A 12,661-nucleotide genomic window follows, 5' to 3' on the forward strand; every position below is an offset into this window, starting at 1 on the left:
CACACACGCCACATGTGGATACGGAGTTGGAGAAACATGGCGCGAGGGGCTTCCCCCCCCCCCCCCCCCCCCGCTAAACATCTGCTTAATGATAGCGTATGCAGAAGAGGGGCTAACACCGAGTCCTGACACACGACTGCAACACGCTCGTTGTACACCGGGTTCACCAAGTAGTCAGTCGCCAGTCTCTACTCGAGTGTATAAAAATCCAGTGTTTGATTTTTAATACAGCACCATCATCCATCATGTAGGCCTGGATCAGGAAATCATTTCTTGCCAATTTTCAGGAACTTTGAAATTCAACTCAAGGAGCTTTGTCTCCAAAGAAAAACTAAAAGCTGAAGCTGAGTTGAGACCATCTCCAGATCCCACTTATATTGCCACGTGTGCTTATGCGGAGAAGAATTTGCTTCTTAGCCACCCGAGAAATCCCGCAAAGCTTGTGAGCATGTTAACGTCTTTGCGAGGGAGGCCCGAGAGGACGACGTCGCGACGTGTCTGAACAAGAAAGCCCAGAGCAAGTCCCTTACATTTTTACTATTGTATACATTCTTTTGTTATTATTTATTCTTTTACTTTATGATTATTTGATTTCAGTTTGAGAAAATGAGGTGGAACAAACAAACAAGAACCCTTGCCACTAGCTGTGACCCAAATTGATATTTTACACCGATTGTGGCTATCACAGTGGGAAGGGAAGGGACGCCGCAAAGGAAGTGCTGATAAGATTGTTTTGTTTTCATCCTCAGATAAAGCGCAGCACGCACAGTGGAGACCAGACCGCCGCTCTGGCCGTAGATCGTTGATGGACGTTAAAGCGGCCAGTAAAAAAGTGGCGGGAAAGTGAGCAAGAGTCCAGACGTCGACATTAAAGACACGAAGGTCAGTGGAAATGAGATAAGAGTGCCAGCGCAGGTTTGCTGGAGTTAAAAATGTCAGTTTACTTTCTGATTTATGTCGCTGGCAAGGTCATTGGCCTGAAAACGGAAACACACTTTCAGTGCGTTACACTTATTGAGTTGTCATTTACCACCGGCTTCCCCACGCTTGAAATTTCAAACAATATTGCCCTGCATGTTTTATGAACGGCACCGCAGTTTTGGTGACAGGTGAGTTTTTGCCTCAATCAATTCCATGGCCCGATTTTGCTATTTTGAAAATCACGTACTATGTATTTTCCATGGAAAGCAGAGGAAAAAAAAAAAATCTTTAAAAATGGTGAAACAATTAGCTTAATTGCTAATAAAAAGTTGTTACAATATTGTGCTCGCTGAGGAAGCTAACCTTATGCACTCCACCTCAGACTTTTGTTTATTTGACGGTTTAAAAGACCTGACAACACACTGATGAGTATGAGAGGAAGTCACGTGTCATTGAAAAATCAAAAAGTTCCTTGAGGCCAAGACAATGTTCAGGTGGCTGAGATGAACAAGTAGCAGCAATGTCCACTTAACCTGATTCATCCACAAGGCCTTTGGCTCAAATCTTCCTGTAAAATATCTTTACGGCATTCTATCTTTTCTTCTTAAAAGCGTTTTAATAAAACGTGAAGAATTTCCCAAATATTTTTAACACAGTAGCTCAATCCTTAACTTTTTGTTTCGTGTACAGCACTGAGCAAAACCCACAATTAGTTTTAGCTAACATTAGCATAAAGCATCATAGCAAAGCTGTGATCACTTCTCGCACAGTCTCAAAAGTTAAGACTAGTGGGCAAGGAGGCACGCACGCACGCACGCATGCACGCACGCACGCACACACGCACGCACAGGGTGTGAGCGAGGGAGGGCTCAAGTACCTAAAAGTCGCACGACCGCGTGCTGCACACTCATTTTTAGTGATCAGCCTTCAGGTGAAGACATGGCAGCAGGTTTCCTCACATCAAAGGCTTGACAAAAACCAGGAGGAGGAGGAGGAGGTCCCAAGTCTCAGTGCCCGAGCGCCTCGGTGCTGCGCGATAGTTTGCAGCCATCTTTCGGGGAGGCGGCAGCTCCAGATGAGGAGAGAGACGAGTCGGATGGATTATCTGACACACCCGAAACTTCACCGAGGCTCGACGGCACACGTGGAGTCTGGCCGGTAGCGAGCTCCGCTGCACGCTGCCCGTCATTTGAATACACCAGATGAGGGAGCTTTCCAACTGGATGAACTTTTTTTTTTTTGCCCAACTATAGCGGCTTTCTGGACCTAGGGACCCACAGGACGGCAACCACCAGAACAGTTTTCCAGTGGATCTGCTGAATGAGGAACCAGAAGCTGATTTTCTACTTTTTTCACTCCATTGATGTTCCTTCCTGCAGACTTCCCAAAAGTACAGAACTTGGAGGAATAAAGTCTGGCTGACTGAGACGCTTTTTAGGTCAAACATCAGACAAAGGGAAATGGAAGGATTTCATACAGGTGCTGCATAATTTGGATCCTGCAGGGGGGGAATATCTGAGCCGGAGTGTGGAGGGCTCCCCTCCCTGCCCTCCCTTCCTCCCAGTCTATCTGCGCCCCCAGCAGCATGTCCCAAGCTCTGAGGCTGCCTCCAGTCCTCCACCCAGCACACTACCATGATCAGATGTGCTGCTGGAGGGAGTAAGGCTGCCTTGTCCTGCTCCACCACTGACTTTGGGGCTCATTCTCGCTCCGGGAGCGGCCACTGGTTGAGGCCCGCCGCCACCGCCACGCTGTTTTCCTCGCGGTCTCTGCTGCTAGCCCTGGTCGCTCTCGCTGTCTCCCTTCCCCGAGCAGCCTGCAATCACAGACTGAGGCTCACCGTAGCGCCGAGTCCGCTGAACATTTCAGAAAGCGTCTACAAGCCCCCGGCTCGGACTGGGGGGCCGCAGGGTAGGCACGTGCGCAGTTACAACCATCTCCAAGGAGACATACGGAGGAGGAAGCTGTTCTCTTTCCAGAAATTTTTCCTGAGGATCGACAAGAACGGAAGGGTCAATGGAACAAAGAGCAAGGATGATCCTCTCAGTAAGTAATCGACAGGAATCAAACGTTAAGTGACATCTGGTCCTCGAGGATTGCCGCCATCCTGGGTCTTTTAGACGTTACACACCGAGTTCAAACCATCATGATCCTTATCAAGCTTCTGCAGAGTTTTCTGATGAGCTGATCTTTTGAATCATGTGTGCTGGAGAAATACACAATCTGCAGGATAGCGGCCCTCGTGGACCAAATTTGGACACCTCTAGAGAAACAAAAATGACCTTCAGGGAGTTCGATTCTGTACTACGAGTCCAAGCATTCCCGGTCGTTGGGTTCCAAACCAGACATCGGACATTATCTGATCTGTCCAAACACTCGGCATAGAGTTAGTAGCCCTCCGATGGCTTTAAACGGAGCAGAGGCAGATAACCCGGCCAGCCGTTATCAGGTTGTCTTCACAGCCCAGAGTAAACGCTGATAAAGGGGGGGGGGGGGGGGGGGTACGGATGTCAAGCACAATGATGCTTCCATAATCCTCCTGCCTCTCTGTATCTCCCAGTTGAGCAAATTACAAGCTGTTTGTTTTTGAGAAGCGCAATTACACGTATCGGTGTGCGTCGTCGCGTGTGCGTGGCCATGCTCTCACATGCCCCAGTGGGTGTGTGACCGTAAAGCTGGCAACGACCGCAAGTGCTCGCTCACATGCTTTTTTTTTTTTTTTTCCTCCCAACCCCGAGCGAACGCGCGTAACCTTTTAATGTTCCCCCGGGAATGCTAAACCACACTTTCAATCAAAGCGAGCAACAACGTCAGGGGAGATTTTTTTTGTTTTGACAAGGTCATGACAGAAGCAACTTTATTTATCACCCGTATTAAACGCTGATGCCTTTACTGCCGTATTTGTGACATGTTTCTTTTAAGTCGTAAAAAGTGACACGCACGGTACACAGGCGACTTGACTTTTATATTAGCGGTGCGCAAATGCGTCTGAAAGTTTATGTGCACGCGAGAGCTGATTTAGCCTTGTGTCGGCCGAGAAGGCCTCACTTTGGAGAGTGTGTGCGTTGCCCTTTTCAAAAGTCACAGGGAGTCAGCGAGCGCAACCTTCGCCTCGCGGGGGCGAGTTGGACGTGCAAGTTTATGAATGGCACGGCAGGCTAATCATTGTGGTTGGGCACATCAAAGTCGTGCGTCAATGGCGTTTCTCTGTCCCGAGGGGGTGACCGTGTGGATTTTGTGCTCTTGTATCAGGTTCACACGGTAAAGGACACCCACACAACGGCACCTTCAGTTTTTGCTCCCCGGGGCCAGACATGATCCCAGGTCTGATGTCTTTTGTAGACTCCGCGCAGTCCCTTGAAGTGACAAAATATCCCGTTTTTGTTCCGTGAGCGCTGGAACAGCCGTGTCCAGCCCGAGCATCGAAACGCAACGTCGATATGAGCGTTCCCTCTAATGAGATTTATGAAGGTGCTTAGGATGTGCAAACTCCGGTTTTGGGTGCTGCCTGCAGACCTGCCGGCCGGGACCCGGCTCAAAGAGCCCGTATCCAGTCCCCCACAGATTTATGGGGATGCCAGCGTAAAACTGTCCCACATGGCTTTCCGACCCGCTGGGAGCATGTGTGAAGCTTGGAACGAGATATCGTACAGAGCCAGATTCTTTGCTAAGTACCTCTCGGCACAAGCACGTGGTGGAGTGCAAAAAGGAAAAAAATATAAGACTAAGTTGCCTGACAATGAGCGTGCATATGTTCATGTGTGTGTGTGGAGGTGCCATGTGAGAGGCTTGTGGACATATATCGTGAGTTTGTGCAAGTGGGAAAAAACAGATGGAGCTTGGGCGGGGAGAGATGTATATCTTTTCATTGAAATGTACATACGCTTAGTGTGGTCCTTTTCAAGTGCTGCTAGTACATAGCCAGACAGACAGCATGAGGAAGACACCTTATTCTGAGACAGCTGGGAAGATAAAACGTTATATCGAGAGGAAGAACCCAGGTATGAATCAAGAATGAGCAAGGAGAGCACAACAAGCTGCAAAGCGCACGCCTTCTCGTATCTTTGGGGAAAAAATCGCATCCGTTTGTCTTCATCTTTTAAAAACTAGCAATTACAGTTTTCAGTAGTCACACATTGGGGTAACATTTGTAGTGAAAAGTACTTTTTTTTCCTCACAGGTCAGTTTTACGTGTTTTTTTTTGTTGGTTTTTTTTTTCCAACATTCACATTTTGTGTGCTTGCTTCCGTTTTGATGACGCTAAGACATTCATGTCCTGACTGTGAATGCTTTCATTTGAGCTGACTTTATGAATTTTAGCGACATGAGACGGAGCTTTCAGTATGACGTACGTCAGTCACTGAGCAGCTCTGGCAACGATTGTAAGCGATGCCGAGCGTATATATCCACCTACTCGGGCACATCGTGTGAGCCAGTGGCTCCTTTATCCAAGCTGTCTCGCCCCTGCCTCCGGTGGCCGACTTTGATCAGTGATCATTGCAGCCTTTTCTAATCCCCCCCCCCACCGGTCTCACTGTCATCCTCTGTTCTCCGGCTTTTCATCCCTGCCATGTTTACGGAGCGGCCAGAGCCGCTCGTAGATTGTCTTACATCCTCACTTCATCCCAGACACCTGATCAGCGCACAGAAAGCGGCTCCTCTCAGATCTTCAATGGCCGATGTGTCACAGTCCCCGCTGCCGCCGCCTCGCCGCTTCAGACCTCATCGCCCTGAGGTGCCACCGTTTGAACTCGAAATGGATACAGTCACGACCTCGCGGACAAGGAGAGAACTCGGCGTTCTTCTTTTGGGACACACCTGCGTGCTCCGCTCACATCCGGAACAGGGTGTAGGCGGAAGCAATGATCAGACAGAAGAGCGGTGTTGATCAAAGGGTGTCAATACGTGACGTTTATCTCCCCATGCGAGGATGCAAGTAGTGAAGGAGACAATCACGGGACCTCCAGACAGACACTTCCCGAGAACAAACATTGAATGCCCGACGATCACCACCAGTCCAACAAAGTCCCCACACCCACTTAAGGCATCATTGCAGTATGAATGCCACCAACCTCACGGCGGCTGTCAAATGTGAAGACATTTTTTCCCCCCTCCTAGTCGGCGACAACGAGGCGCTCTAATTGGAAACGTCTCTCATTCTGTGTTCTCTTGGTGTAGGGCTTTCTAATTGTAATCATATTTTGGTTGATGTGCACAAAATACAGGAGTGAATGACACAAGTGACAGACGGTGAGCATTGTTCTCTTATCTGCAGCAGGAAAACACTTAACATCTGAGTATTGTCTCTCTCTCTCTCACACACACACACATACACACACACACACACGTATGAACGGAATGCTTGTTACTGTTTTGCAGGTATTCTGGAAATCACATCGGTGGACGTGGGAGTGGTGGCTATCAAAGGGCTGCACAGCAACTACTATCTGGCAATCAGCAGGAAGGGAGAGCTCTACGGCGCGGTGAGAACTTTTGTCTCGACACATCACCCTGAACTTATTAAAAAAAAAATAATAATGAAAAATGATTTTTTCCTTTTACATTTTTTTTTTTTTTTAAAGAGGGAGTTTGGCATCGACTGCACCCTAAAGGAACGCATAGAAGAAAACGGCTACAACACATACGCGTCGGCCGAGTGGAAGAACAAGAAGCGGCAGATGTTTGTGGGTCTGAACATCCATGGGAGGCCCGTGCGAGGCAAAAGAACTCGCAGGAAAAACACGGTCACCCACTTCCTTCCAATCATGGCGTGAATGCAGCACTGGTGAAAAGAGACGTTCCTCTCCTGAAGGTGAAGACTTACTTGGACTTTTTTTTTTTGTTTTTTTTAGAAATAAGGCACTAACACTGACAAACAACCGGGATTGTGTACTTTATTTTAGAGAGGAGGGTGTGTTTGTGGCACAGGATGCAATATTTATCTTATTTCTGTGCCAAACAGGAGCTAAATGGCAAATGAAATAATATAATATAAACTCTCCCAGCGAGCGTAGATGCAGACATGTCCCGTTTATCATGAGAGAACACAACAAAGCAAATGTTCAACGCCTCCACTCTACCGATTTATTTATTTTGCGATTATTTAACTGGATGGGAACACTTACAATGTGAGCATTCCTTGGCATTCTTTACTTCTTTTTTTTTTTTTTTATAGGATCTTTATCAAGTGGAAATAAAATCGAGTTTTTCTCCTCTCCATCTGTTTTGTTGACCGCACACTCTTGGCTTTTGCGAGTGTTTGGCTTCACGGTATGCGAGTCCTTATCTGCATGGCTGACAAGGCAAGCATTAATGACTGAAGGCTGGCTAATGCATGTGGCAACCATTGCTCTGATTATCTCCCAAACCGAGCGGAAACATAAAGACAAGACAGGGGGGAGTGGGAGTACGCTACGCTGATACAGCAGGCGGAACTGAATTGGAGTCGACCACACCCGAGGTGAGCATCGACACTGAAGCACCTGCTGAAAATATGAATTTAGAAGAACCTAGAAGAGGAACAACATGACCTAGTACGTCTGACCACCCACTTCCTTAAGTCGACAGGCACAAGCGTGCTAATCAGTGACAGATGATGCCACACCAAATGAGTGCGGGCGGGCGGGCGGGCGGGGAAAACATTAACGCCACAAGCTTCCGGACCTCGTGTCCTTTTATCCTGTCCCGACGGCTATCTATCTTGGTGTATCTCAGGAACTCTGGCACGATATAAAGAAATCGTTCTCAACTGTTGACCCTGAGACTGACATTTTTCTGTGGATGGATGGCTGGATGGATGGATGGATGGATGGATGGATGGATGGAGGGAGGGAGGGAGGGAGGGACGGACGGACGGACTGTTTGCAAAAGTCTTTGCAACCTTTACTTAACCCTGACCAAAAAATAAACCAAATGACCTAATTACATTTGCAAAACATTCACAAGCACTCAGTGAGAGACCACCTACCTTTGTGGAATGAGAACTGCTGCCATGCATTCCTCCAGTGACATTTACTGTATCAGACAATATAGTTGACATTGCGAAATCCGAGATCATTTGGGTTAACAAAGTGAAGTCTTTGGACCCCTGGATGGAAAGTCAACCACAGATTAGCCTTGAATTTTCTGTAATTCATTCCTAATGGCTCTTTACTATATAATGGGACACCAGGGAAATAGCTTAAATGGAGCTAATGAATAGTGGCCTTGTAAGGAACACGGCCTATCAGCAAACACACTTGTGCCCGACTCCTCCTCCATCATTAGCACCAGTGTCGTTTGTCATCATGTGCAGTCCCCCCGACACTTGAAAGTATTCCAACTTCCTCTACGACACTGACATATGGGGGACAGCAATGAGAGAAAATAGCTGCGGCAATCTTTTATCAAAGTAGGTCCTCACATTCAGGCGCGGGAATTCATTGGGGCATAATGCGATCCAGCTTTGGGAAACAAGTGGAAAATGGCTGCAGGCTGAAAACAACTAATGAATACCTACACTGAGAAGTCTGGTGCAGCACATGTTTGCAATGCGCCGCTACCGAATGAGCTCGAGGTGGGAGAGGCGCTTCCGAATATATTCTTTGGGGTGAAAATTAGTTAGGCTGCATTACAATGAACAATGTCACATAGAAAATTCTGTATTAATAGTACATTTGCTGCTGCAAAAAAAAAAAAAAAAAAAAAAAAAAAAACACTATTTGAACACTTACTTTACCCATATTCAAGATTCAAGAGTTTTATATATATGGAGCAAATACCAAATATTGTAGTGAGAAAAAAAAAAATCATTTCAAAATTCATTTTGCTTGCTATTGTTTTGCTGGGCAAGAAAAAAAAAATAGATTTTTGTATTTAGTGTTCCCATTGGGCATTTACTGTAATATTTGAGTGATTTTTGCTTTACCTTTACTGGTATTGTGCTAATTTATGTGTGTTGAGAGTGATGCTATGTTTTGATGAAAAGGATTACATTGTTACGTCCCATTGATGGTGGAAAATGTTTTGAAACTATAACTGATTTTGTCGTAAGGGCGTTCCTCGGCCTTTGAACTTTTCATTTGGACGTGAACTTCCACTCCACACCGCTAGGTGACGACAATTCGTCCTCTAATATTAAAACCCCTCTGTTTTCTGTTGTTGTCAGGAAGTGGCCCAAAAAGTTAATAATGTTCTAAACGCCAACATGATCTAACCGAAGGAATTGGCGTTTCTAAACTACCCGTATTTGGGTTTTATTTTTAGGAAAAACGGACTTTCTTCATTTTCTTTAGATGTTTTCTTCTCAGCGACGAAACTGAAAAACCAAAACAAACAAGTGGGTCATGAACGAGAATTTTAATCGAGCTCCCGGAGCTGGGAGAAGCCGAAATCTTCCAGCAGACGCTGCACTCCAGAGTTCAGGTTGGGACAGCGACAGTCGCTTGACAATCTTTAACCAAAGGGAACCTTTGAGACAGCCTCGAACATATCCAGCTCCCGGGGATTGCAACGTTAGCACGGCTACTGAAAATGGCGCTGCAGGTGTTAGTGGAGGTAAGGAACAAACTGACCGAGGGCTAACGCTAGCTAGCTAGCGTTTAGCTTTCATATTTCAAGCCATGCTAACTTGCGCTTGTTTTGGAAGGTTACTGTAGGCCAAAGTGCGTCATCTAACATATTTAAACGCACCCCACTTCACGAAAAGGCTAACGGCTACTCCACCTCTAAATGTGCAAGTGTCGTCGTGAGCGCAAAACGAAAATAACCTCGAACTGGTGCTAATTTAGGATTTTTATGTCGGACGTGGGGACAAGTTAAAAATACTCGTTTGTCGATTTCTACATAAGCCCCGTTTAAAGATGAAACATCGAAGTAAAACTTAAAACGAACGTTTACTGTGGCACTTAGGTGTTGTGATCATGTGACCAGTATTATGAAATCACTCTCAGTCCGACATATTAAAAAAGCGAGACAACTCCTGAGGTAACCATGAGTTCTCGTGTAAGCGCTTGATACTTTTGTTGCCAATTTTCCTTCCTCTACTTTCAGACAGTAAAAGACAGAACACAGATCAACACAACGCCACAGTGTCTGTGGGGAGTCATCATTTCAATTCCTTGGTTGAGTCGTCCAAGCTCTCTGCCAGCGCCCCAGAGTTTGTCCCAACCGCTGGGTACCAAAATGACGTAAGCAGCATAATCAGGCCATTCTTTTCTTTCCCATTTAAAACAGTGTCAACAAGATGATTCTCTTGTTTTGCCTTTTCCCCGTCAATGTCCAGGCTTTCTATGAGGACAATGATGACACTTGGAGTGCTCCGACCTTGGCTGACATGGTGCGGGATTTCCTTTGCCACCTGAGCTCCTCACCGGGAATGTTTGAGTCGGACGTTGAACACATAACCAGCGTGCTAAATTCGTATGTTACGACCGTGCAGTTGTTGGCAGAACTGGTGGAGTTGATCTACACAGAGGTATGGCTCTTTCTTTATCATATTTCTGATATTCTATCTTCTAATACTTAATGCCTGTGTTTGTAAAAAAAAAAAACACAAAAAAAAACAATAATAATCCAAAATTGTTTCGCCCTACTATGAGTGCTGTATGACCATGCATGCATTATGTGCAAAACACACGCTTGTGCTCTGGGGATTGTCACAAAATGTTTTCATTGCAGTCCACCGCCATCCCCAACTTCGCTTACACGGGCGCACGACTTTGCAACTACCTGTCCCATCATCTCAACCTCAGCCCACCCGGTGGTAACTTTCGCCAGCTGCTCCTGCAAAAGTAAAATTCCCTTCTATTATACAGTTCCCGGTAGTTCTGTTTTTTTTCCCCTCACCACACAACAACAAAGCACTGCGTGTTGCAGGTGTCAAAAAGAATTTATGCAGAGAGAAGTTGCCGTGCAAGGAGACCCTGAAACACAGAAAAAGTTCCACGCATTTGCGCTCTTTCTTGGTGAGCTCTACCTTCATCTGGAGGTAAAAAGCCGATCAACGAGATGGCAGCAGGTAGCGCCATGTGCGCAAAGGCCTCTCGCTCAATGTGCTTGTGTTCAGTTGAAGAGTAGCAACGGAAGTGTAACTCGAGCCAACGTCCTCCTGATGGCATTGAAAGACCTGTTGAACTCGCTGCTCTCCAATCCAGTGGACGCAAACATCATCTGTGCTGTCAAATTGCTCAAGGTTTGGAAAGCTTTAATGACTCGGCGTGATCCAACTGAGCAATTGCTAGGAATGTGCCGGTTTCTTTTTCAACACTTTGCAGCTGACCGGCTCCGCCTTGGACGACGCGTGGAAAGAACAAGGCAAGACGACGTTCATGGACGCGCTGATCCAGAGGATAGAAACCATTGTACTGGATGCCACGTGCAGTAGGTGTGTGCTTGTAAGCCGCTGGACACGTTGCGTCAACGTGAGCAAGTCTACTTTCCACCTCAGGGATGTGCGGCAAATGCTTCTAAAGCTGGTGGAGCTGCGCTCCAGTGACTGGGGGAGAGTGTGCGCCGCGGCGAGCAGCAATGCTACGCCCGACAACGACCCCAACTACTTCATGGTGAATGTGGCGTGGGCGGGACATCTCTTCCTTCTTCATTTGTTGGTTATTAACGCTGCTTTTTTTTTTTCTTCTCCGATAGAATGAACCCACTTTCTACACGGAGGACGGAACTCCTTTTACAGCTGCAGACCCAGGTAAGACTGTCCGATCGCTCGATGCTAAACCTGAGCTTTTTTTTTTTTTCTTCTTCTTCTTACTTGACTCACTGTGTTCCCTCTGTAAAGTAGGAGGAAAACGTTTCTCCTTTTAAATGGGATTATTTTGCTTCCGCAGAATATGCCGAGAAATACCAGGAGCTCATGGAAAAGCAAGACTACTTCCATGATTTCGGTGGGGAAAATGAAACTGAAGATGATGAGTAAGTAGTTTTTCTTCTCGTCGCTCCCGAGTCCCCGAACCCTTTTCCCAACAATTCTGCGTGTAATTCTGGGGGGGGAAAAAAAAAAAAAAAAAAAACGTCTCGTGCTCCGTACACAGATACGACTTTGACGATGAGATGGATCCGGAGATCGAAGAAGCCTTTGAGAGTTTCTATTTGGAGTCAGAGAGGAAACGACAGCAATAACACAAGGGGCCACTCCAAAATTGTGAAGCGACCGACGCAAGCTACTGTTTCATAACCTCCAAATATCATTTGGCTGCATTTTAACAAAGCTGTTTATAGATGCAATTCCGACGCTTTGTCTCCAGTCAGAGTAGATTAGAAAAGGCAGACAATCCATGGAGTGATACATAAAAAAAAAAAAAATTAAAAAAGGCAGTTGGAAAGGTAGCTATTTTGGCATTGTTTTGTTTCTTGTTTTGTTTGTTTTTCCAGAAGTATCATTCGGCCTTCTTGAAACTAGTTTAAGCCCAAAATAAGCACCAAGAAGTATATGGATTGCTGTGTCCTTTGTATTTCATAGAAGTATTCTGGTTTAGTTCCAAGTTAAAAAGGCAGGTGAGCATCGGAAATGTGTAAGTATGTTTAAAGACGCAAAATGTCGCCATCTGTCAGTGGCTCAAGTCCACTGCATTAAGGATCCGTCGTCATCTGACACTCAAGGACTGTTTATTGGCAACCACCACAGAGGCTGCCAAAAAGAACGTTCTTTTATACGATATTGTGTGCTTATGATATTTATAGTATTGTTTGCCTGCAATTAAATCTTTATGATGTGACCCTTTGTTATTTCTGCTGGCGTATGCTAAATGTA

The 12,661-nt window shown here is 46.1% G+C and overlaps 3 protein-coding genes across 5 annotated transcripts in view; 2 read left to right on the plus strand and 1 right to left on the minus strand.

The window, feature by feature from the left end:
- Positions 1–12,661, minus strand: part of LOC125993948 (C-type mannose receptor 2) — a 77,936-nt gene that overhangs the window by 52,861 nt on the left and 12,414 nt on the right. The gene's annotated exons all lie outside the window — the stretch shown is intronic.
- Positions 889–7,134, plus strand: LOC125994188 (fibroblast growth factor 10-like). 2 transcript variants are annotated; one of them, XM_049763423.2, is made up of 4 exons: positions 889–2,967; positions 6,301–6,404; positions 6,504–6,733; positions 7,097–7,134. In XM_049763423.2, exons 1-3 carry the CDS (start codon positions 2,556–2,558, stop codon positions 6,693–6,695), a joined length of 708 nt encoding a protein of 235 aa, XP_049619380.1. In that variant the 5' UTR covers positions 889–2,555; the 3' UTR covers positions 6,696–6,733; positions 7,097–7,134. The 2 variants fall into 2 exon arrangements, with proteins under 2 accessions (XP_049619380.1, XP_049619379.1); XM_049763422.2 differs by having other exon boundaries at positions 6,504–7,134.
- paip1 (poly(A) binding protein interacting protein 1) lies at positions 9,023–12,626 on the plus strand. The gene is made up of 11 exons (XM_049763291.1): positions 9,023–9,456; positions 9,952–10,088; positions 10,184–10,375; positions 10,579–10,691; positions 10,777–10,888; positions 10,967–11,092; positions 11,175–11,284; positions 11,348–11,462; positions 11,545–11,599; positions 11,739–11,823; positions 11,943–12,626. The coding sequence occupies exons 1-11, from the start codon at positions 9,246–9,248 to the stop codon at positions 12,028–12,030; spliced, it is 1,344 nt and encodes a 447-aa protein (XP_049619248.1). The 5' UTR covers positions 9,023–9,245; the 3' UTR covers positions 12,031–12,626.

The sequence above is a fragment of the Syngnathus scovelli genome, chromosome 3 (assembly GCF_024217435.2).
Source record: "Syngnathus scovelli strain Florida chromosome 3, RoL_Ssco_1.2, whole genome shotgun sequence".
NCBI classification, from domain to species: domain Eukaryota; kingdom Metazoa; phylum Chordata; class Actinopteri; order Syngnathiformes; family Syngnathidae; genus Syngnathus; species Syngnathus scovelli.